Source organism: Macaca mulatta, chromosome 2, assembly GCF_049350105.2.
Source record: "Macaca mulatta isolate MMU2019108-1 chromosome 2, T2T-MMU8v2.0, whole genome shotgun sequence".
NCBI lineage: Eukaryota > Metazoa > Chordata > Mammalia > Primates > Cercopithecidae > Macaca > Macaca mulatta.
The window spans coordinates 100,835,842-100,861,486 of NC_133407.1; the positions used below are offsets into that span (position 1 = coordinate 100,835,842).

A 25,645-nucleotide genomic window follows, 5' to 3' on the forward strand; every position below is an offset into this window, starting at 1 on the left:
TCTTCTCCAGGGGGTAATTATATCACTCTGGTAGCTGAGTGGAGAAGAGTTTGGAATGGATGAGGTTAGAGGAAGGAGCTTCCCTGGTGGCCTCCATGAGGTGAGATGCTGGCCTCACCCAAGGAAGGGACAATAAGATGGAGCCAAAAGGTGGGATTTGAAAGACACGAAGGAGGTGGAGCCAACGGGGCTTGGACCAGGTGAGGGGTGAGAGGTGAGGGCTGCATGTGGCTGAGGATGGATTTGTAGGAGCACCTTCACAGATAGGCTCAGGGTAAGGCAGAGGAGCTCAGAGTTGGCTGGGCTGGGCCTGAAAGCTCTGGAGATGTCCAAAGTAAGCAGCTGAATCTGCTGGCCTGGGGCTCCAGGGAGAGACCTGGCCTCAGGAAAAGATCAAGACTCTTCAAAGCCATGGGAAGGGAAAAGAATGTGTTTTCCAGTCTTTCTAGGATAGAGTACAGGGCCTAAAGAACTTGAACATTAGGGCCGGGCGCGGTGGCTCAAGCCTGTAATCCCAGCACTTTGGGAGGCCGAGACGGGCGGATCACGAGGTCAGGAGATCGAGACCATCCTGGCTGACACAGTGAAACCGCGTCTCTACTTTAAAAATACAAAAAACTAGCCGGGCGAGGTGGCGGCACCTGTAGTCCCAGCTACTCGGGAGGCTGAGGCAGGAGAATGGCGTGAACCCGGGAGGCGGAGCTTGCAGTGAGCTGAGATCCAGCCACTGCACTCCAGCCTGGGCGGCAGAGCGAGACTCCGTCTCAAAAAAAAAAAAAAAAGAACTTGAACATTAGACACCAGAGGATGTTCTGCCAAGGGAGGCTGAAAAAACAGTCAATAAGATGGGAAGAGGCACAGGCAACAAAGAAAAAATAGACAATGGAATTCATGAAAATTAAAGTTTTGTGCATCCAAAGACAGTATCAACAGAGTAAAAAGGCAGCCCACAGAATGGGGAAAAATATATGCAAATCATATATCTGATAAAGAATTAATATCCAGAATATATAGAGAACTTCTAAAAGTCAACAGTGACAAAGAAAACAACCACATTCAAAGGACCTGAATAGACATTTCTCCAAAGAAGAAATACAAATGACCAATAAGCACATGAAAATATATTCAGCATAACTGATCATTAGGGAAATGCAGATCAAAACTACAATGAGGTCGGGCACAGTGGCTCATGCCTGTAATTCCAGCACTTTGGGAGGCCAAGGCGGGTGGATCACCTGAGGTCAGGAGTTCGAGACCAGCCCAGCCAACATGGTGAAACCCCATCTCTACTAAAAACACAAAAATTAGCTGGTGGTGGCTGGTGCCTGTAGTTCCAGCTACTCGGGAAGCTGAGGCACGAGAATCACTTGAACCCGGGAGGCGGAGGTTGCAGTGAGCTGAGATCGTGTCATTGCACTCTAGCCTGGGTGACAGAGTTGGGACTCCATCTCAAAAAATAAAAAACAAACAAACAAACTACAATGAGATACCATCTCAGACAGATTAGGATGACTGCTCTTTGAACAAAACAGAAAATAACAAGAGTTGATGAGGATGTCGACAAACTGGAGCCCTTGTGCTGTGGGAGACAGTATGGCAGTTCCTTAAAAAATTAAAAATAAAATTGCCATATGAAACAGCAATTCCACTTCTGAGTACCTACCCGAAAGAATTGAAGGCAAGGTCTCAGAGAGTTGTGCACTCATGTTCACAGCAACATTATTTACAATAACTAAAATGTGGAAGCAACTCAAGTGTCCCTCAGTGGGTGACAGGGTAAGCAAAATACATACAATGGAATCTTATTCAGCCTTAAAAAGGATGTAAATTCTGAAAATTTATGAAAAAAATTAAGAAAAAATTCTGAAAATTCTGAAAAAAAAATCCTAAAAGAGAAGGAAATATATTGTAACCTGGATGAACCTTGAGAACATTATGGTAAGTGAAATAAGCCAGTCACAAGAGGACAAATATTGCATGAGTCCACTTATATAAGGCACTTAGGATAGTCGAATTCATCAAATATTGTATGATTCCACTTATATAAGGCACTTAGGGTAGTCGAATTTGTAGGGATGGAAAGCAGAATGGCAGTTCCCCGGGCTGGGGGAAGGGAGGAGTGGGGAGTTAGTGTTTAATGGGCGCAGGGTTGTAATTTGGGCTGACACAAACGTTCCTGACATGGACGGTGGTGATTGTGGTACCACAGTATGCATGTGCTTACTGCCACAGAACTGTAGGCTTAAACCATGGTTATGATGGTCAGTGTTATGCTCTCTCAGCAAGTTCCCCAGACTTGCTTGGGATGAGGCCATCTCCCAGGCCCTCGGGCCTCTGCTACCACTCTTGTCAAATCTCAGCATAAGGACAGAGCCTAGACCAGGTCATGTAAGCCATTTATTGGTTTGTTTTAAAAATATGTATTTTATTTATACATGAAGTTTGGTGAGAAGTGCTCTATTAATTCAGACAATATCTGGCACTTGATGTCTGTCTTTCCCTCCTTTTTCCTACTCTCTTTTCCCTCCTGCTGATCATCGTGCAGTTCTGGAAATCAAAAAAGTGACAGCCAGGCTAAAAGCTAAGGGTTGGGTCCGGCTCACCCCTGCCCCCAGCCACACCGTCTGCAGCCAGCCCCAGGCACCTGTCTCAAGGCTCACGGGCTGTCCACACACATAAAACCACAGTCTCCTTCCGGCCAGCTGGGCTGGCAGCCTGGCCTGCCTCCCAACCGCATTCTTGCCTGTGCAGCGGGCGGTGAGCGCCCAGCAGGGGCACACACCTCTCCAAACCTTGAGAGCAAAGCACAGAGATCTACAAAAATAGGATTTCCACTTGGAGAAACGTCGCTGGGACAGTTAAACCATGCCCCACACTGGACTCAAAGGGAACACAGGAGAAGAGAACTAGATCTGTCGGGGGCATGGGTCGGGTCTGGGGTTGCCACCAAGGGAACTGGGGTGACAAGAAGAAACATAATACTTTACTCGCCGGCAATGCCCCCCCTTCAGCACTGCCACAAATGTCCAGCCCTCCGACAGCTCGGCGAGGTAGGTTAGGAGCAGCCAGCCCAGAGCGGGCAGGTGAGACTGAGGTGGCCTGGGAGGCATGCGCCTGATGGAGGGGCTCTGTGGGAGAGCTGGAATGGGGCAGCCAAGCCCCTGCCTGCTCAGGCTCCGCCAGTTGACCCTGTCACCCCAGGGTGACAGTTCTCTATGTTAAAAGATTTGCATATGCTAAATAGGATTGTCAGCAGCTGAAGAGGTCCTAGGGGTGATTGGACTAGTAAAATATTTTTCCCTGAAAAAGCCTTTTCACAAGACCTATAGGACCACCTGGACCTTGTCCCAAATAGGTCCTGTGTGTGGGTGCCATCAGGATCCCGGGCTGAGCCAGAGAGGCTGGGCCTGACCACAGTGCCCCCTCTCTCAGAGGAGCCATGGTTCATTCCCCTCTCTGGACACGAGAACTGGGCCTGACCATCCCTTTCCCTGCAGAGGGCACAGGGCCGAGCTCCCCTCCCCACTCCCATGTCTCTGTGTCTGGAGGGGAGCTGGGGACCACACAGAACACTCCTCCGCACATGGTCCAGAGAGCCCTGGGAGATGGCCAATTTCCTCTCTTCAGGTAGGCTGAGGGGCCACCATGGCTCAGGGCTGGTGAACTTCTTAGCCCCAAACCCACATGGCTCAGCCTTCTCTTCCCTTGGCCTGTTGGGCAGGGCCTGCCAGGTTCCAGGAGCAAGGACAAGCTGTATGCCAGGCCGTGAGTGGGGCTGGCACCCTTGTGCCCTTTGGTTTTATGGTTAATACTCTTATGGGAGGGGAAGAAAAGGCAACTATCAGTGCCTAGGGCCAGCCCTGGGACCCAGGCCACTCTCCTCTGGAAGCCTTTTATTTTTGTAGGACTGACAATATGACCTGCGTGAAAATGCAGGGGGAAAATGGGACCTTGGAGACAACAGAAAGCCAGAGTGAGCCCCGTGGACAAGAGCCCCATCCTTGGGGGGCCGGCAGGGAAAGGCCTGTCTCCCTTAGAGTGGGAGTCTGGGTCCCATGGCCTGTGTCTGGCCTCCATGTGTGAGGACTGTGTGTGTGTGCTTGTGTGAGTGGGGGGTTCAGCCCTCCCAGTGTCTCAGGTCACGTGGGAGGGGCCCTCATTCGACCCCTGGGCAATGAAGACCTGTGGGAGCCACACTGGATTCCACTTCTGCTTTGAGAACAGAGTTCCGGCTGCTCCACAGACACTCTTGTTCAGGGTTAAGAAGAGACAGCGTGAATTGCTGCCCATGTCCATGGAAAAATCTTTAGCTCTTTGCTCAAGTAAAAAAATATCAAATATAATAAATTTATGAAAGCCCATTCACAACATATACAGTCTCAATTTTATATTTCGTCTCAGCAGCTGGGATGAAGTTGCTGTCCAGAGCCCCAGGGCATTGCCTGACCAGACCAGGTCACAGGTCTGTCTGAGGCCTCCAGGCACAGGCCAACTGCTCCGGCTGTCCACGCAGCACCACAGAACTCTGCCTGGTTGATCCACGGGGCTGAGGCCCATTTCTTACTCCCAAAGCCAGGAAGGCCCCAGGCTGTTTGTGACTGACTGCATTTGGGTTTGCCGCGGTGCAAAAGGCTGCTTTTTGGTGTGTCCTGGCCAGCTCACATGATGTGTCCAGGTCGAGGCTCACACGATGGACTCACGGTCCCTGTCCGGAGACGGGGGGAAGTCGGCGACATCTTCGCTGTGGCTGTAGTCAGAACCCGGCACCTGGATGTTATCGCTGGTGGCTCTAGTGACACTGTCATAGGAGGGTGGGAAGGAAGTGGAGGAGATGGAGGAGCTGGAGGGTGGGCCAAAGGGCCGGGAGAAGTTCTCATTCATCACATTGGCGATGAGGCCCTCTCGCTCAGGGGCATCCTCTTCGGAGAGGCTGCTGCCCGTCTGCTGACGGAAGAGGAAGGAGGCATGCTTCACAGAGCGTTGCAGCAGGTGCCTGCGGAAGGCCCTCTGGATAACCATGGCTGACACCTCCTCATGCTTGCGCCGGAGTGTGGTGGTGATGGGCTCATAGGAGATCTTGGATGGGTTGGCTGCCATGAACTTCTCCTCCATCTGGATCTTCAGGGCGTCCATCTCCCCAGACTCCCCCAGAACCCTTTTGGTAAAGGCAAAGAGGATGTCCATGCAATGGATGCGGTCCCCACTCACCATGGGCAGGTCCATGTTGATGAGGCTCATCTGGTTGGGCTTGGCGATACGGAGTGGCTCAGACAAGGCATCGGCAAAGTCAGACAGGACCGAATACTCAATAAACTGAGTGGCCTCTGGGTCAAACTTCTCCCAGATCTCATAGAACATGTCGAAGTCGTCCTCACTTAGGGGCTCGGTGCTCTCCTCTGTGGCCACACTGAAGTTCTCCAGGATGATGGCAATGTACATGTTGACCACGATGAGGAAGGAGATGATGATGTAGGTGGTGAAGAAGAGGATGCCCACAGCTGGGCTCCCACAGTCCCCCCGAGAGCCATTGCTGTTTGGCAGAGTGGGGTCACAGTAGGGGGGCCCGGTGTTGAGGATGGGGCTGAGGAGGCCATCCCAGCCGGCTGACGTGGTGATCTGGAAGAGGCACAGCATGCTGTTGGCGAAGGTCTGGAAGTTGAACATGTCGTCGATGCCAGCCTCCCACTTGACATAAGCGAAGTTGGCCATGCCAAAGATGGAGTAGATGAACATGACGAGGAAGAGCAGCAGCCCGATGTTGAAGAGTGCAGGCAGGGACATCATGAGGGCAAAGAGCAGTGTGCGGATCCCCTTGGCCCCTCGGATAAGTCTGAGGATGCGGCCGATTCGGGCCAGGCGGATGACTCGGAAGAGCGTCGGGGAGAAGAAGTACTTCTGGATGATGTCCGAGAGCACAGTGCCTGTGGGAAACAACAGAGACTGTGGCTACTGGTGGTACCTCGGTCCTCTAGCCAGCATCACTGTGCAGGGGTGGGGGAGTCTCTGTAAGGCAAGGAGCCAAGGAGAGGTGGCCCTTCCAGGAGGATTGCGTCCACTGGGCATGCTAGGACTCTGCCTGCTCCTGCCTGTCTGAGTCTCCAGGTCTGCATCTGTCACCCAGAAAAATGGGTCCTTTGCAGGGTTCCTTCTCAGCCCCCTCATTCCTTAATCTTCAGTGTGTACCTGCACAATAGAGCTGTCCTAGGCCCATCTTCTGTGTCTTGGGTTCTCAGGCCAGAGGGGCTCTGCTTAGCATCCTGCCCGCCCAGCTTGGACTAGCACTCAGGCCTTTTAGCTCCTTGCTATTCAAAGTGTGGTGTGAGGACCAGCAGCCTTGGGATCTCCTGGGTGCTTATCAGAAATGCAGAATCTCAGTTCCACCGCAGCCCGCTGCATCTTAATACACCCGGATGATTTATGGGCCCATCGAAGGGCATGAAACACTGGCCCAGAAGTCAGTGCTCCCTGATGCCACACCATGGCCAGTGTCTTCTCTCAGCCTGTCTGTGATGGTTCTTATCACCCTCCTAACTCTGCCACCTTTGAGGGCTTCACTACCCCTGGGTCTCCAGTGACTACCTGGGTTTGGAGTTTTAAGGGGCATGGATATAAATGATAGAATAAAGAGTGAAATAAACTTGTCTTATATGGCCCAAGTGCCCTTTCCAGACTCCTCATATAAAAATGTCACTGACTGACATGTGTCCAGGGTTTACGGTCAGTGGAGCAATGGGCCAAGCACTTTATAGCCATCATTTCATTTAGTCCTTCCCGTTGTCCTAGGAAGTGAGCAGATGCCATCATTCTCATCTTCCAGAAGAGGAAACAGAGGTGAGGTAACTTACCCAAGTTGCCACCTAGTGAGTGAGAAGCTGGGATTTGACTCAGACATTCGGGCTCCAAGTTCATCTCTTAACCACTCCTCTCTGGTACTGCCCAAACCCCGGGCCAGGAGATGATCCTAAAGTACATGCTGCACCTTCCAAAGCCTCTGAGACTGTCCCTCAATGGTTCCATTCCTGTTGCTCACATCCTGCATTCTCTAAACTTCCTCTCCAGTCCCATGAGGCACGCTCTCACCCTCACCCTGCTTGAGACCCCCCCAGAGATTCCTGACCCTACTCTGTGCTTCCATCTGCCCATCACTATAGCCACAGCAGTGCCTGCCTTAGCCCCTGCATTATCCTTTGCATTTACTAGTGGCAGAGGTTGTATATGGCAGAAAGATGAAAGTTACAGTCCCTGTAAGGCAGAGCCCCATGGGGGTGGAGTTAAGAGTTTGGGCTCTGAGCACAAGTGACAAAAGAAAAAATGTAAGTAAACTGGACTTGATTAACATTTAAAACTTTTGTCCTTTAATAGACACCACGAGGAAATGAAGAAACTCACAGACTCGGAGAAAATATTTGCAAGTCATATATCTGATAAGAGACTATGATCCAGAATATGTAAACTCTTACAACTCAACACTAAAAAGAGAAATAACCCAATTAAAAAATGAGCTAAGGATCTGAATAGAGATTTCTCCAAGGAAGATATATAAATGACCAACACACACATGGAAAGATGTCCTGCATCGTTAGTCATCAGTCATTTGGTTTTGCAAATCAAAACCTCAAGGAGATATCACTTCACACCCACTAGGAGGGCTCCCATAAAAAGAATGCAGGCAATAACAAGTGTTGGTGAGGGCGAAATAATCGGAATCCTCATACATTGACAGTAAGAATGTAAAAAGGTGCAGCCAAATTGAAAAACAGTTTGGTGGTCCCTCAAAATTTTAGATAAGAGGCTTTCAGGGGCTGAGGGAGAGGGGAAATGAATGGGGAGTGACTATTAAATGGGTAGAGTTTCCTTTGGGGAAAGGAAAATATTCTAAAATTAGATAGTGGTGATGGTTGCAAAGCTCTGTGCATATACTAAAAAACACTGAAATGTATACTTTAAAGTGACTTTAAAGTTAACCATGAATTTTATGGCATGTGAATTATGTCTCAGGAAAGCTGTTATATATAAAAAAAGATCTGAGCTCTGAGGTCAAACAGACATGGGTCAGGATTGGGTCTCTGCTTCTCCCTAGCTGTACAATCTCCCTCCTTTAGTGCTGAATTGACTGGGTGAATTGCATGAGGCAGGTATCTCTGAAAGAGTCTGGCATACACCTTGGCGGTTAGCTCCAGAATTTTCCATCTTCAGGGATAACTTCTACTCTGGAGGGCCACCTACTCCCCATCCTTGGGGACCCACCTCATCCTTAGTGAGCTTCCTTCTCCTTCAACCTAAGTGCGGGCAGAACTAGCCTCCACAGCACCCACTCCCATTCCCAGACTCATCCTTGAAGCTATCTAAGCAGTTAGAGAACTGTGTTCCCAGGTCCTCTGGAGGGTGGGGCCAGGAGGGAGTGCTGGGTCCTCTGCCAGGTTGGTCTCCTTGACCCAAGTGGACCCTTCCAGATAAGTTCTCTCTGGAGAGGTGTGTGTGTGCATGTATGTATGAGGGGAGGGGGGTGAGAAATGCACTGAAAAAAGAATGAAAGAACCTAGGGTTGTACGTGGCATTCAGCAGAGACTCAGGGGCCGGACGAGAGGCCTGGCTGGGGAGGGCTTCTGTCCAGCTGACTTGTATACCCACCCACGATGGAGAGGATGACAACCACGAAGTCGAAGATATTCCAGCTGTTGGTGAAGTAATAGTGGCGCAGGGCAGCCAGCTTGACAATACACTCGCCTGTGAAGATGGCCACAAAGAGCAGGTTGATCTTGGCCAAGATGTTGATTTTCTCAGGACTTTGGTCATCTGTCTCCACCATCATGGTCACCATATTCAAGCAGATCAGAAACATGATGGTGACATCAAAGGCCTGCTTGGTCACAATGTCGAATATGAAGCCCTGGTACTTGTTCTGAAAGGAGAGGCAAATGGAAAGCGCTCAGCAGGGCCCTTGGGAGGCTGGCAAATGCCCGTTTCTGCCTCTCATCCCAGGCCACCCACCCTCCCACTCTACCCTCTAGTGAGCCCAAAACCCCTGCCACACTGCCACAGAGAGTGCAGAGGAAAAACTCCTGGAGGTTAAAGCCATTGGCTCTCCTGCTGAAATGCTTCCTGGGCTTCAAGGCCCAGCTCCAAGGCTCCATCTTCCATGAGGACTTCCATGATGGATCTTCAGGGGGAGATTTTTCCTGCCCTGAGCATCCTTAGCATACTGTTCACTGTGCTTCCCTTTCAGTTGCCACAGTCTGAAGGCTCAAGGGTAAATTTCAACTTCAACCCTAGTAATTATGTCAGTGCTTAGATTAATATATTTTCTCTACTTTTTAATGTAATTTATTTTATTTATTGTACTAACCATATTTACATGTGTCTTTAATTGTAAATCAGCCCAGATTATTTGGGGAAAGAAATAAGATTTTTTATATATATATATACACATTTTTTTTTCTGTTCTCCCACTTAGAAAATATTATAAACAAACACACACACACACACACACACACACACACACACACACACACACATTTTTTTGGATAATGGCTTGATTGGGCCAAGGGAGTCAGTCTTTGAGAGGACCCCACTCTCCAGAGCTCTTGGCTCTCCCCACCAGCTAACTCAGGAATCTGGCTCCCTGACTGTTCTGGGGGTCCAAGGATGAGGCTCTGAGTGGGGTGGGGTGGGGCTGTGAAGGCTGCCCTGCTTTTCCCGAGGAAAGCCTGCATCCTTGAGGGGAAGGAGGAGACCTGCTCAGAGACAGAGGGTTCCTGTGGGAGGAGAGTGTCCCGGGATGCTACATCCTTCTCATACCTTCCTCCCTATCTGTATGAGGCTGGGACCTCTCTTCATGCTCAGACATCTGATAGTGTCCCTCAGGCTGGGCTGAAAGACTGTGAGGTGGCCCTGATGGCTGGCCGTGTGGCATGAAAGCTTCCCAGGGACCCCAGAAGATCCTCCCCACTCCCACAGAACCAGGAGCTTAGCTCACCAAGGGCCGTGGGATGGGCTTCTGGGGCTTCTTGGAGCCCAGCTTCTTCATGGCATTGTAGTACTTCTTCTGCTCCTCTGTCATGAAGATGTCCTGGCCCCCTAAGTGCAGAGAGAAGGCACCAACCTCATTCTGGGGTTCTCAGAGGCCCCAACATGGAGGGCACCAGGATCTTGCCTCCTTGATGAGGATGCCAGGGTCAACCACCTCCTGGCTTCCTCTCCTGGACAAAATATGTCCTTATTTTGCACCACAGATTCTTCCCCAAATCTATTTATCCAGGAGCCCTGTCCCCTTTCACCTTGAGATCTCTCTGGCTTTATGACCTGCAAATCCAGTATCCACCCCCCGCCCTTTCCCCCTCCTAGCTCAACCAGCCTTCATGTTCTCTCTGTTCACTTAGTTTGTCTACAACCCAGTTGTAGCCGCTCTGATGAAGCTCTGGGAAGACCCAGGGCCTCTGCACAGGCTTTACCCATGACCTCTGATCATGGACCAGGTGAACAGATGCAGCTCTCACACCAGCTTCTCCCAGGAGTCTCATCTCTCAGGTGGATTAGGGCAGACATGGGGCCTCCCACCAAAGCCCCTTCTTATGTTCTTACAGGCCTAGACATGTTACATCCCTGGACACACCCTTCTCCCCACCTCATTCCAGCAGCAGCAAGAAGAGAACCATCCCCAGCAGGGAAGGTGAGATGGGGCCCGGAGCCCGAATGGCCCCTCAATCCCCTGGCACCCAGCCCTGCTCTGCCCAGCCCAGCGGGGAGCTGGTGCTCTACATATCTTTTTCTTCTGTTGGTTGAAGTTGTCAATGATGACACCGATAAAGAGGTTCAGGGTGAAGAAAGACCCGAAGATGATGAAAATGACAAAATAGATGTACATGTAGAGGTTGTATTCCCACTGGGGCTGCTCTTCATACTGTGAGGGAGAAATCACACAGGGAGATCAGACAGGCTGGGGTCTCGGGGGTCACATGGGGAGGGGTGGGGGGTGGAGGCAGAGGGCTGGCTAGGGGCATCCATTCTGTGGGAGAGAGGATGTATCTAGAGGAAGGTCACTAGCCCAGTTATGTGAGTCTGTGGGCCAGAGGTGGGTGGCGATAGAGGTGAGAGGAGTGGATGGTGGCAGGTGAGGACAGCAGACATGCTGGGCTCAGGGCTGGCAGAGTATCAGTGCCTGGCTCTGGCCCTGGGTCAATGGGAGGCTGGAGTACATGGGGACCTCTTTCAGTCTTCACTGAACTGTCAGTGTGACCGGGTGGGGTGCTGGACAAAGAAGAAGCTTGATTTGCATCTCTGTTGCTTCCACCCCATCCTCCTGGGGGTAAAAGTCAGTAAACTACAGTGAGTTTAATTAAAGACATTTGAGAATTTTGGGACTTTTTAGGAGACCAAGCAACCTTGCCCCAGAGCCAGGATTGGGCATTCCAGAGAGGTTGTACTCCAGAGTGACACGAGATCTTGCCCTTGTGGGCTGGGCTTTCAGATGCAGACGCTGATTCCCTGGTGGCCTAGCAACAAGAAGCCTCAGGTGCCTGACTTGGTGGAAGGGGCCACTGTGGCAACCTACCCCCCTGGAGTCCACAGCTGCATACATAATGTCCATCCAGCCTTTAAATGTTGCCTGGGAGGAAAAGACAAGATTAGGACAATCATTTAATTCTGCACCTCGCTTGAGTTACTTAGGGCTCTGGTCTGGATGGATGAAGCCAGAAGCAAGCTTCTTATGAAAAGCAAGCCACCCCACCTCACCCCTTCAGCAGCATCCAAATGCCCAGGTGGTCAGAGAAAGACCTTGTTTAGGGCTAGGGGTGGAGGGGAAGCAACTGAGCGGATGCCCCAAGAAGGCCATGCAGCAGGGAATAAGCTTCTTGATTGAGGCCAAGAGTCTGAGGGGGCTTGCAGGAGGTCTGTCCTTCAGATCCACACTCATTTCCATTTCTAAAACATCACAGAATCCTGCCAGCGATTCTGTCAGGGAGACAGAGGTGGAGCTTAAACTCTGTGTTCTAGACTCCAGGGCTGACCTGGTCCCTCTTGTCCTATGTCTCAGAGAACCATGTGGCTTCTGCTCCATGGACTTTCAAAGGAAGTTCCCGAAGAATCTCAACCTTCCCTTGTACTTAAGGGGGTTCTTTTGTCAACGGTGTATTGGTAAATAGTTAACAGCTGACTTCCCAGAAGAAAAGAAAAAACCCTGATTGTTGGTTTGCCAATTTCTCTTGTGTAAATATTCCCACCATGGTTGATTTCAGGTTACCAATGTGAAGTTACTCAATGGAGTTGAGAAGAGATGCATAGGAGCTTAGCATTATGGTACTCCCACTATACAGACAAACTAGATGTAAAAAACCTCAAAAGCATAGATGATAACACTAAAAAGTAATGATGAATCTTGAGTGTTTATTACCTTTGCTTTAATATCATTTAGTTAATTTTGTAAGTTTATAGAATTAATTTTTTTTAATGGCTATGTTAACAGCTTGCAAAATTTCTGAAAATGTAACGATGAGCTCTTGTGAGCTGGCACAAGCTGGCTCCAGCACACTACACCAAGGGAGCAAAGAGGGGGGATGAACCAGAGAGGGCCCTGGTGCTGGTGGCACCAGCCCTAGTCTGGGCTGCTATGCAGAAAGAGCCCAAGAGACATGCTTGGTGGTGAGACTGACTCCCCAGTGAAGTCTCATTTGTGTTTTTGGCCAAATCCAGTCCTGTCCTGCCCCAAGCCTCTTTTTTTTTTTTTTTTTTTTGAGACAGAGTCTCACTCTGTCAAACAGGCTGGAGTACAATGGTGTGATCTCAGCTCACTACAACCTCTGCCTCCCGGGTTCAAGTGATTCTCCTGCCTCAACCTCCTGAGTAGCTGGGATTACAGGCGTACACCACCATGCCCAGCTAATTTTTGTGTTTTTAGTAGAGACGGGGGTTTCACCATGTTGGCCAGGCTGGTCTCGAACTCCTGACCTCAAATGATCCACCAACCTCAGACTCCCAATGTGCTGGGATTACAAGTGTGAGCCACCGTGGCCAGTCCCCAAGCCTCCTTTCTAAGCACAAGCTCAGTAACACAAACTTCCTGTGTCTAAGAATTCTTATGAGGCAGGTAAGGCAGAAGGGGAAGCTGAGGTCGCCCATATTAGGCAAGCTACTCCAGCTCCCTGTACCAACAGGCCCTTGCCTATAAAGATAGGCCCGGAAATACTTTGGAAACTGCTGGGGACCACCCAAGGGTATGAGATACTTATGACTGAATTCTTCCCAAACACCGAGCGGCTGTGTCTGGAAAGGTGAGCAGTTCTTAGTCTACAAAACGAGGCCTTTTATTCCAAAGTTCCAACATTCTGAGGGACAGTTGCAGGAATAGACAGATCCTTGGGTTTGGCACTAATCTACCGTTCTCCAGTAGGCAGTGCAGGTGAGTCTTTGTGGGACTACCACTGGGGCTTAAGGGATGGGTGGAGGTGTGAGTGGATGCCTCAAGTTTCCAGGTAAGAGTCTGCTGAGTTTTCCTCTGCTTTGGGAACCAGAGACAGGTGTCTGGGCTTAAGATTGGAATAGCAAGACAAGCAAGTTGTAGCTTTTTGCACTGTGGTTCTGCTGCATTAGTCAAGGCTAATGGTAGGTTAATTTTATGGAATGTGCTATAATCACGGAAGCCATCGTACTCACAAAATCAATGAAAACCCTAGAAGGATTGTGTGTGCTTAAACATTGCACATCAAAGATGGAAATATATTCTTTTAAATAACACAAGAGCTAACACTATCTTTTATAACAGAGGGTGGCCACAGTCACAACTTTGCTAACAGTTCAGTTCCTGAGTAGTCTATGGTCTTTCATTTTTTAATCTGTGCCATCACACTGCCTAACTGATAGCCTGAAGAGGTCAACTTGACTACTGGCTGGGGAGTTGGTTCTATAGCACCACGGAGCCATCCCTATACTCTGCAATTTGGAGAATGTGGTATTGGTTCTAGAACTGAAAGTCTGGGGATTTCCCAAGGAGCCAAATCCCTGGAGAGTCCTGAGTCTCCTTTGGGCACTACGATCCTCCTGTGAAAATCCAGCATGGCCCCACTGCCCCACTCCTGCCCACATCATGGGTGATGGCCATGCTGCTTGACAGCTATTGGGAGGAAGGATGTCCCTCTCTCCAGGACTTACCACCTGCAGAAGGGCCAGGTACCCGGCCCCCACGTTGTCAAAGTTGACTTTCACCTTGGTCCAGTACAATTCTCCGGTCATGTTCAAGGACTCACACTGGCTCTTGTTGTTCACAATGGTGTAGTTCAAAGGCAAGTCTCCCTCTGTCTGGTTGATGCACCTCCCAAACTTCCCCGCGAAGAGGTTCACGCCCATGATGCTGAAGATGAGCCAGAAGATGAGGCAGACGAGGAGGACGTTCATGATGGACGGGATGGCGCCCACCAGGGCATTGACCACCACCTCAAGTGGACAGAGAAGTGGCTCAGTTCCTGGGGGGGCCCAAAGCGCATGCCTTTTTCAAGACCCTCCCCCATGAAAGAATGAACTCCCTGGCTGCAGGGGGCTGTGCAGGTGGGTGTGCAGATCCCACACTCATGGGAGAGGCCAGCTCCATGGCTGGAAGCCCTGGTGGGGAGTGAGGGGAGTACACACTAGAGTCTGGTGTGGCTTCAGAACATCTGCTTTCCCTTCTTGGCCCTGCCCTGATTCTGTGATCTTTAAAACCTGATTTTCACCACGGTGTGTGCTGGTTGAGGATGCCAGCAACTTGATGGGAAAGACCTCTCAAAACATGTCCCCAAGACTGGGTTTCCTAACAATCCCAAGAGTCCTTACATTTTTGGAGCTAAATTCTGGTTTATTTTAGGTTGTTGCTATTGGGATGGATGTGTGTTCTCCCCTGAAGTAACCCAGGGGACCTCAGTGCAGTGTCTAGAGGGTGTTGTGGCAGTTCTCCAGTGCTCCCATAAGAGCAGAGCCAGAGAGCAGGTGGCATGGGCACTCCCTGTGATACCCGCTCCCTAGTGAGGGGCTCTCAGATCCCATGGAGCCACAGCCTCATGTTCTGCATCTAAACTCAGAGCACCCTGTAGAAGATTCCCTAGTAGAGGCATTCGGGACCCTCCACCCCACTCATGGACCAAGTCCCCAGCTGTCCATGCACCAGGAACACGAGCGCCACACAGACTGGAGGTGAAGCTGGTGTGGACCGTGTGGTGTGGCCCAGATGCCAGGTTGGGGGATGCTGGTCCCCAGAAGGCATGCTGAACCCTGGAACCGGGTGGGAAACAAGCTCTTAGGGCACCGAACATCTGGGTGTAGAGTGAGGCGGGGAAGCCCTGGGAGTTTGCCCTTGGCTGGCTCTGTGGCCAACGGCCACCGCAGAGGCATCCCTGGCACCTAGTGTCTCCTTGCGTCCCTCTGGAATCAAATGTCCTTGCTCCCAAAGAGATATTTAACTCTGAATAATATCTTGTGGATGGTTTCCCACCAGGAATGAGCTCTGTGTGTCTCCATGGATTGGGGGCGTGGGCAAGGTTCAAAGCCATCAACCTGAGCTGTGTGTGGTGCCTGCTGGGTCAGTGAGAGACAAACAAACATGTCTTCTGAAGCCACACAGAACTGTGTATGTTTTGTTAAAAAAAAATACCCCACACAAGTACACACAAACACACACATGTGTATTTGTTTTCTTGCTATATATCACGGCTGATGTTTTTCTTGGTGGGCTTTCAAATCTGACTTATCTGCTCTTATTCTTCGGTAAAATGTGGTGACTTGAAAAATGCTTAGGGATCTGCACTAGGAAAATGGTGCACAGGAGATCACTAAGCACGTGGTCATTTCCTGTACAGCCTCTGTCTGATGCTGGGAATGCAGCTTGCTCTATGCCTCTTCCCTCACCCTCCCGACCACAGCCCCACTGCCCATCACAGAGGGCTGGCAGCCTGTGTCTGCCAGGAGGCAGGGTATGCAGAGGGGCACACCGAGTGGGCACACAGAGATGCAGCCCCACGGGACAGCAGAAGCACAGGGGCCCTGGTGCCAGTGGCCTGGGGTACAGCTGAGACCCCTGTGCCCAGCAAGTCTCTTGCTTCCTCTCCTTTGTCCAGTGCTCTCCCAGCCCGCACAGGAGCTCACAGGGCTGGAGGGTGAGCCCTGGAGGTGGGTTCTCACAGCTGCCTACCCTCAGGGTGCCTCCATGTCCAGCTGTGCCTCTCTTGGAGGTTCTGGGCCATGCTCCTACCAAGTCAGCCTCAGCCACAGTCTCCGTGGCCACAGGACATCAGAAACACAGGGAGGGGCCCTGGGTAGCAGTGCGCTGGGCCTGTGGGTCAGCAAGCTGAGGCTGGGGGTCCCTCCGTGGGACCGCCTCCCACTCCCTGGTGGGAAGGCAGCCGCCTCTCTTACCCTCATGCCCTCAAATCGTGACAGAGCTCTCAGGGGGCGGAGTGCACGCAGCGTCCGCAGTGACTTGATGGGGCCCATCTCGGCAAAGCCCAGGGTGTTGGCCACCAGGCTGACCAGAGAGACCTGGGGGAGGCAAAGTAGAAATGGGGAGGATGGGAACAGCTCCCCACTGTTGGGGACAGACAGTAGGGCTCCTGGCCCTGCTAAGATGGCGCTGGGTGCCAGAGAGCCACAGGCCTCCCATGTCCACTCTTTATTAGTCCTGGGGTGGACTGTCATCACAGGCCAGCTCTGCACTGGGCCAGGCTTCCCAGAGCCCAAGCTGGGGCGAGCCCAAGAGTGTCCTGGCTTCTGGGCCTTTACTGAGAGGCTGCTATGTGCACTTCACATACATACTCTGTAATAACCCCACTAACCCTGCGATGTTGCGATGTGTCACCTCTGTTCTACAGATGGGAAAACTGAATTCCAAAGCCACTTCGCTGGTGTGGTGGAGCAGGGACACAAAGCCTAGGCTTTTGGTCTCCACATTCTTTCCTTCAATTCCAATTCTTGGACCTATCTCCTTCTTCGCCAAAGAAGCCTTTTTTGAGGAAGGAGAGACAGTCCTGGGTTGAGTAGGAGCAAATAGACAATTGCGGGGCATTTCCCCAAGGCCAGACTGTGCAGCATTTCAACATCTTCAAAGGAGGAAAGCAAAGGTGGGGACTTGGTGGCACCAGGAGCCTCAGCTCTCTGTTCCCTCTGGCCCACCCCTCCCAGGGCACTTCCACTCTGTGGATTTTGTCCTTCTTAAGCTCCGTGGGTATCCACTCCCTTCTTACTTCACCGCTGGCCTGTGATTACAGGCCAAAAATGGCCTCCTGCCTGACCTCCCCTGTAGTCACTATTCACACTGCCCTGGTGCTCAGGCCAGCCTGGGGTTCGGAGAGGCTAGGGGCAGGGGCCTGACTCCCACAGCCTCCTCCCAGGCTTGGCAGCACCAGGTCGGAGGGAGCTGAGCAAAGAGGCCGAGGGGAGGAAGACACGCCAGACTGATTTCGGTGTTGCCCGCACTCACCCCTCAAGGATGCTGGGCTATGGGCCCTCAATCCTGGAGAGTCGGGGGGCATCTCTCAGGGACCTCTCCTTGAGGGCAGGACCTCCAGAGTGCCAGGTCCAGCTGGTCCGTCTGCCCAGTTCCTAACAGGCTGCCTTGCGGTCTGTTCTTTGCAAAGCTTGCCCCATCTGCCCCGGTGATGGCCTCCCGTCTCAGGTGACGGCAACTCCATCCCTCTAGCTGTGCAGGCCACGATCCTTGGCGTCCTCCCTGCCTCCTCTCTATCTCTGACACCCTGTGTCTAACCCGTCAGGATTTCCTGTTGGCTGTGCCTTCAAAATACATCTGAAGTCCAAATATTTCTCACCACTTCTACTGCCACCATCCTGGCCCAGCCTCTATTGTCTCTCCCTGGATCATGGCCTGAGCCTCCTAACTCTTCTCCCTGCTTCTACTCATTCCTGTCTCCCCTGGCCTCCATGACCGAGTGAGCCCTAAAGAAAATCAGTCAGTTCACGGCACTCTTCTGTTCAGAGCCTTCTAATTCTGCCCCGCTACCGTCATTTCATTCTAAATCAAAGCCCATATTTTTTCAAAGGTGGCAATCTGGCTGCATTCCCTGCAATCTGGCCTCATCTCCTGCACTTCCTTCTGCTTAGTGGCTCTAGCCTCCCTGCATTTCCCCCAGTATGCCAGGCGTGCTCCCGACACACCGTCCTTGCACTGCTCTTCCAACCTCTGCTTGGAACGTCTGCCAGACACTGGCCTGGCTAACCCCAACTTCAAACCCGCTCAAATGTTACCAAAGTGGGCCTACCCGGATCGTCCTATTTAACGTGGTAACCTGCACCTTCCCCTCCACCCCACCCACTTCCCTTCCCGAATTCTCTTTGCTCCATGATAGATACCACTTTTCCACATAATGTAAAAGTGGCTTGTTTGTTATGCTGATTGTTTGCAGCCACCTTCCTCCGTGTGGGGAAGCGTTCTTGTTTTGTTCCCTAAGATCCCCAGCACCATAACCGTGCTTGCACACAGTAGAGACCTAATAGCATTTACTGAAAAATAATGCAGAATTCTTCTTGGAAATATCCTTCCCTAGACTCTGTCATGGGAGACAAACTTTCCCATGAAGCATGTGGATGGGGTAGAGGCACAGCAGTGTGGCCAGTGTCAGGAAAGCTGCATTCCATACCCACTTCCTTCTGCTCAGCCTTGGGCAAGGCCCCTCCCTGCTGTGAGCCTTGGTTGCCTTCTCCACAGGCTTCTTCTCCTCTCTTGGGCCTGAGCAGAGAAGCACTGCCAGTTCCCTTTCCCCTGCCTTGGCTCTGAGCTCCCCAAGGTGGCCAGCGGCTGGTGGATGGGCTTCTGCAGATGTCTGTGCAGATTCCCTCTGGCCTGCCTTGCTGGAGACCCTCAGCAGACCCAACTGCCCAAGATGCTTCAGGAACAGCGGGTCAGGGAGCCTCAGGGCTGAGCAGCCAGGATCCCAGGCCCTCCCATGTTCCCTCAACGGGGAGTCCTCAGGGGCCTCTCCTTCATCTCAGGGAGGCTCTGAGGGCTGGGCCAGGCAGCCCAGTGTGTCTAGAGCTCTCCTCGCCCCTCTTCCACCCACAACACACCCTCACCCCAGCATCAGCATCCTCTTGGCCACCTGGGGTGATAGGAAGAGGCCTGAACTGCAGATCCAAGGACCTGGATCTGCATTTCTGCGCATCCCTCTAGCCCAAGGTGCCTCTGCCACCACGGTCACCCACACTTTGACTTCCCATCCAGCCTTGGTAGCCTCAACCTGGACTCTGACCAGGCTTAATGGGGACTGAGCCTCTGAGTGGGGTATGGAGACCGCACAGGCCTGAGCCTGTCCTGTAAGCACAGGAAGGATAGCTCCTGCTGGTGTGCAGAGCCCGATGTCAAGGCCAGAAGCCATCAACAAAGCCTTCTGGAAAGCCCTTTTCAGTCTGCAGATCCTGACCCCCATTCTGTTTTGTTTGATCCCCAGAGAGGTCCCTCTGCCTGCACCCTTTGCCTTCTCTTTCTTTGTCCTCAGTGAGTGCAGACCCAGAGCTGCCCTGCACCGACCTGTTTCTCCCTGCTTGGTTACTTTCCCTGTAACCCTGCATTCATGCTGCCTGGCACCCAGCAGTGTCTTGGGGCCTGGGTAGCTGTGGGGCAGGGGCTTCACACTCCATCTGCCAACCGGATGTTCAGAAGCCACGCTGACCTCCTGCCCCAGGCCCTCCTTGGACACAGCCTGGGCAGGCAGCCCTCACAGCTACCTGATCGTCTAGGGCAGCAACCCAGAGCCCCCGAGCCAGTGTTCACGGCTTCCTCCTCCTCTGGGGTGACTCCACCCCTCTCTCATCCTCCCCAGCCAGTACCTTCCCCCTGAGCTGGAGGCTCTCCCCTGCCTGCCCAGCATCCCTTCAGCAGCCTTCTCCCCCTGGCATGTGTGCATGGAGGCTCTGAACTGTGCCCCTCGTGTGTGCATGGAGGCTCTGAACTGGCCATCTGTCTAGTGGGCCCGATGGACACTTACAGTCTGCTGTGGTGTGTGCTAGAGCACAAGCTTGTCTGCTCACTTCCCTTTCTGGACCCTGAGCCCCCAGCCCCTGCCCTGGCTCACAACCCTACCTTGACTACTCTCGAACGATCTCCCCTAGAAGCAGGGGCCTAGGTCTCTGCCTGCTGTGGCTCCAAACTGGGGGCTCTAGAGGCAGGACCTGTCTCCTATTTCTTGTCTTCCTCTGAGCCTGGGAACCTGAGGACAAGGCCTGAGTCTCAGACTCACATCCTCCTTCCTCTCTGTCTGCGCTGCAGCACTGCCTCGTGCCTCCCCTTCAGCCTGCTGGCTCCCACCGGGCCCTCTACCTCACCTCCTTCTCCCACACCGGCAATGGGGTTCCCCTTCCTGTTCCCTTCGGGTGCCCACACTCACATCCACGATTAGGAAGTCGAGCCAGCACCAGGCATTGGTGAAGTACTTCTTGAAGCCGTAGGCCACCCACTTAAGCAACATCTCCAGCACGAAGACATAGGTGAACATCTTGTCGGCATACTCAAGCAGAACCTTGATGGTCTTCCGCTCCTCCAGGTAGATGTCCTCGAAGGCCTGCAGACAAGGCCGGACAAGGCGGACATGAAGTCTGGACCACTGCCGATTCCACCCTGCACCAGATACTGTTTCGTTTCATTTCTTTTTTCTTTTTTTTTTTTTTTTTGAGACAGAGTCTTGCTCTTTTGCCCAGGCTGGAGTGCAGTGGTGCAATCTTGGCTTACTGCAACCTCTGCCTCCCGGGTTCAAGCGATTCTCCTGCTTCAGTCTCCTGAGTAGCTGGGATTACAGATGCCCACCACCACACCCAGCTAATTTTTTGTATTTTTAGTAGGGAAGGGGTTTCACCATGTTGGTCAGGCTGGTCTTGAGCTCCTGACCTCGTGATCCACCCACCTTGGCCTCCCAAAGTGTTGGGTTTATAGGCGTGAGCCACCGCACCTGGCCTAGGCACTGTTTCTGACAATACCTACTGCTGCCCAGGAGAGCAGGGAAGGGGTGAGGAATGCTGTGGACAGGGTTCCTCCTGGGCAGTGCTGGACTAGATGAGAATGCCCTCCAAGCGGGGCCTGTGCCACTGGCAGGCCATGAGATGGCCTTACATGGTAGATGGATAGTAAGGCGAATGAATGGTGTGATCCCCTCTCCCTGCGCAATAAAGATCAAGTCTGAGTTTTGGGCTAGGCCTTTCTAAAACTTGCCATTTTAACAAGGAGAGAGGGTATGCAGGCTCAGCTCACAGCTTTCTGTTGGAAACAACATAAAATATTTTTTGTTTTCACTCCATTTTGCTTTAGCTTTGTTTATACGGTTACTTACTTTTCGTGGGAAAAATATTGGTTTCCAATTAATAATAATGATTAAGTTTCACTTTACAAAACATTTATTTAAATAAGCAAAAACCAATGAGAGTTGATGTAAAGCTGAATTTTAAAGAAATTAGAGTAAAAGTCATTTGTAGATATGATGTTTAGGAACCACAGGTGTAGATAAAGTCAAATCTGCAGTTCTCAGGCTCTAAGAGTCAGTTTCCAAAATCCTAGGAGTTGTAAGTCTTTCTCCACTTCCTCATTTCTGCCTCAACTCAAATTCCTGAGCTGACAGAAAAATTCCAGTGGCTCCCAGATGGCTTCTCCCTCCAGCCTACTGATTTGTTCCTGTTTCTGTCTCTGTCCAGAGTGTGCTCTGAGGTTCCTGTCTAGGCAACTGAACGCGTCACTAGGGCTCTGGGGGAGCTGCCTCCACCTCCCACTCCTGGGCCTCCCTATCCGACTTCAGGGCCTCTGTGAACGACAGTGACCCAAGAGACCAGTGCTGTTGGCACTGCCGAGGCATACATATGGCTCACTGGGTCACTGTAGACGGCACAACAGGATAATTCAGCTCCCAAAATGGATTTTGGGAGTTGTTCAAGATAAAAAAAAAAAAAAAAAAGTAGGGGTATTGTATTTTTTTTTTCTGAGTATAAAAATGGGTGCATCTTATAAAAATTAAATAATATGGAAATGATAAAAAAGAAAGTAAAAGGCATCTCTAATTTCATGACACCAAAGTAACCACTGCTAACATTTAGGTGAGTATTATTTTTGACAGTGTGTACATGTGTGCACACACAATCACCACAATTTTATGAGACACACTCAATATTTGCCTTGAAATTACTTTCTCCATCAAACAATATGTTATCAACATTTATCCACTCAATAATATGAATACATACAATAATATCTATCACTATTTTAAAGGGCTGCATATTTCATTATTTGCATACACTGCTATTTATTTAGCCAATAACCTTATTAATAACGCACATTTCGGTTATTTACAGTTTATCTCTAGTAGAAATAAAGTTGCATGGATAGGGGATTGTTGAGGATAAATTGGGTTGCCAGGCGAAAGGTGCGCTTTTGGTACAGTCTGGGAATGGACCTCTCTGAAGGCAACACCAATTGACACTCCATCTCTGGGCCAGGAAGGGGGCCGTTCTCCACCGCCCCACCGACATTGCTGTCACTTCTCCTTTTTCACTTTTCCCAGCCTCATGAAAGAAACTTGTATTTCGTTACATTTTCATTTATTTTATTAGGAGTGATGCTGACATCGCTTCTTTGGATATTTGCTGTGTTTTTTGGGGGAATTACCTCTTCATATCCTTTGCCTATTTTTGTACTTGGGTGTCTGGTTTATTTGGGAACATTAACTCTTTGTTTGGTAACACAAGCCTGGGTTGTGGCACCAACCTGCCTGTAAATCTCACTTGCTTTTGTTTACCATACTGAAGTTCTAGGTACTTCATTTTCAATTATTATATTATTTAATATTATCATATCATTTATTATAATTTTCATTTAGTAAAATTTTTGGTGCTGCATTTAGAAAGCCCTATTCCGAGGCTAGGAAAAACTGAGCTTCTGAAAACAATTTTTGTGGTTTCATTGTTTTACATTACCATTAAAAACATTAAATATAGTTTGCTAGGGAGTAAATATCCATTTAATACTTTTTTTCAGAATGTGGCTCATCAAATGCCCCAACACTTTATTAAATAATCCATTTAAAATCCACTGATTAAAAGTCAACTTTATCATATAGTACATTTCTCTATTTACTTAAATCTACTTCAGATCTCTTTGTGTGGTTCTACTGTTCTCTGTCTATTCCTGAATTAGTATCACATGAATTTCCCTGGACATTTAAATGATTTTCAGGATAAACTTTACCAATGTTTTGTCAGATTTCCTCAGAAATGTTGCAAACTTGTTATTGCATTGAATCTACTAATTACTTTAGGAACTAATATGAAGTCTTCCTACCCAAGATGAAGGTATGTTTATCTATTTGTTCTGTTTTACACTGCTTGGCAAAGTTTTACAGTTTTCTTGATGCATCTCTTATACATTTATTATTATATTTATTCCCAGTTATTTTATGCTTGCAGTGCTTGGCATGTAAGAAATATTTGAGAGATGTTACTTGTGACTAAATGGTTTCTCTTAGGATAAAACAACAACAATAGTAACAATTCTTTGCATATTTATTTCATAACTGGCTATATAATGTTTTTAAAATAGGTTTAAATTCTTTTCTAGGCAATCATATTATCTATAAATAATGATATATTTCTATCATTTTTAACTCTTGCTTTTATACTTGACTGGATTAACTTCAATTATTTTATTACCCAACTTTTATATCATGTGTTCAATTTTCTTAATTAATTACACTGGCTATAATTCAATACTATTATTAAATAATGAGCAATAGCTAAAAAGGTAGTTAAATCATCCTTTTCTTATTCTTCACTTTAATGAAAACATTTCAAGTGGTTTTACTACTAATGATGATATAAGTTAATTTCAGAGTCAGTTTTTTACTAAATTGAGAAAACACGTTTTATTTCTTTTTTTTTGTTCTTTGGATTCAGTAGGATAAAATATATTTTATTTCTATTCTTACAAGAGTTTTGAAAATCAAGCATTCATTGAAATAATTATATGGTTTTTCATCTTTGTCCTATTAATATAGTTTTCTTAATATGGTACTATTTTCACATTTTAGGATATGATACATTTGTCATATGATGTACTCAATCTTTTTTTTTTTTGAGACGGAGTCTCGCTCTGTTGCCCAGGCTGGAGTGCAGTGGTGCCATCTCGGCTCACTGCAAGCTCCGCCTCCCGGGTTTATGCCATTCTCCTGCCTCAGCCTCCTGAGTAGCTGGGACTACAGGCGCCCACCACCACACCCGGTTAATTTTTTGTATTTTTAGTAGAGACGAGGTTTCACCGTGGTCTCGATCTCCTGACCTTGTGATCCGCCCGCCTCAGCCTCCCAAAGTGCTGGGATTACAGGCGTGAGCCACTGCACCCGGCCTAATCTTTTAAATATATTTCTAGATCCTATCTGCGTGTATTTTGTTTAAGATTTTTGCATCACTAATCAGAAGTACGGAGTATGAAGCATGAAAACTGGCCTAGGTTTTTCTTTTGGTATATGTGAGGTTTTAAAAATCAGCATTATTTAGCTGTTAAAAAAACAATTTCTAGGCCGAGCGCGGTGGCTCACATCTGTAATCCCAGCGCTTTGGGAGGCCGAGGTGGGCGGATCACCTGAGGTCGGGAGTTCGAAAACAGCCTGACAAACATGGAGAAACCCCATCTCTACTAAAAACGCAAAATTAGCCAGGTGTGGTGGCGCACGTTTGTAATCCCAGCTACTCAGGAGGCTGAGGCAGGCGAATGGCTTGAACCCGGGAGGCAGAAGTTGCATTGAGCTGAGATCATGCCACTGTACTCCAGCCTGGGCAACAACAAGAGCAAAACTTCATCTCAAAAACAAACACACAAACACACACAAAAAACAATTTCTAGACTTTCTTTTTTCATGCACTAGAGTACTTTAAATAGCATTGGAATTATTTTCTTCCTTGAGAATGTGAAAGAATCTGTCTTTGGAGATGTGAGAAATTCGATGAGCTAGTGGTTATCAATTTGGTTGCTTTACATTTTCAAGGAATCAGCTTTGGAATTTCATGTCAATTTTACTATTTATTTTCTAATTCATTAATATATGTTTTTATTACTGCAGATCATATGGGGCAAAGAAAACATGTTTTTATTTTATTAATTACTTGCCTAGGTTTCTTTAAGATTATTTTGTTATAGTTTTAATTTCTTGAGTTAAATAATTTATGTTCTTTCTATTTAATAATAAAAATATTTAAGTAATGAATTTTCCTTTTATTACAACTTTGGCTGTATTCCACATGCAGTATTCTCAATACTGTTATTTTCTAGTTTTTTTCTACCAGTCACAGCTTTTTCTCTACCTCTACACTTTTCTTATTTTTCCAGATCTCATGTGGACAGAATTAATGGAATCTCAATCTTTGATTTACAGCACACTATCACCTTTGGTGCATGAATGGCCTTCTTTTGTTAATTAGTTAATCAATCAATTGAACCCCCTTAAACTACCACCAAACTATTTTCTGTTTGATCCAAGGTTTTATATTTTAGCTGCGTTTTTTCTTTTCTTTTTTTTTTTTTTTTTGTGGGGGATGGAGTCTCGCTCTGTCGCCCAAGCTGGAGTGCAGTGGTGGAGTGCAGTAGCGCGATCTTGGCTCCCTGCAAGCTCCGCCTCCCGGGTTCACGCCATTCTCCCGCCTCAGCCTC

General features: G+C 49.2%; 1 protein-coding gene across 15 annotated transcripts in view; it reads right to left on the reverse strand.

The window, feature by feature from the left end:
- Nucleotides 1-2,381: 2,381 nt before the first annotated feature.
- SCN5A (sodium voltage-gated channel alpha subunit 5) overlaps nucleotides 2,382-25,645 on the reverse strand; it is a 102,512-nt gene continuing 79,248 nt past the window's right edge. For 7 of the 15 annotated variants that reach the window (XM_077992187.1, XM_077992185.1, XM_077992188.1 and 4 more), the window contains 8 exons: nucleotides 20,355-20,528; nucleotides 16,378-16,500; nucleotides 14,146-14,427; nucleotides 11,552-11,605; nucleotides 10,759-10,900; nucleotides 9,977-10,077; nucleotides 8,632-8,902; nucleotides 2,382-5,921 (listed from right to left, as the gene is read on the reverse strand). In XM_077992187.1, the coding sequence (XP_077848313.1) occupies nucleotides 4,684-5,921; nucleotides 8,632-8,902; nucleotides 9,977-10,077; nucleotides 10,759-10,900; nucleotides 11,552-11,605; nucleotides 14,146-14,427; nucleotides 16,378-16,500; nucleotides 20,355-20,528 (2,385 nt within the window). In that variant the 3' untranslated portion in view covers nucleotides 2,382-4,683. Of the gene's footprint in view, nucleotides 5,922-8,631; nucleotides 8,903-9,976; nucleotides 10,082-10,758; nucleotides 10,901-11,551; nucleotides 11,606-14,145; nucleotides 14,428-16,377; nucleotides 16,501-20,354; nucleotides 20,529-25,645 lie in introns of all 15 variants that reach the window. The other 8 variants (XM_015131332.3, XM_015131334.3, XM_077992192.1 and 5 more) reach the window with 3 other exon arrangements.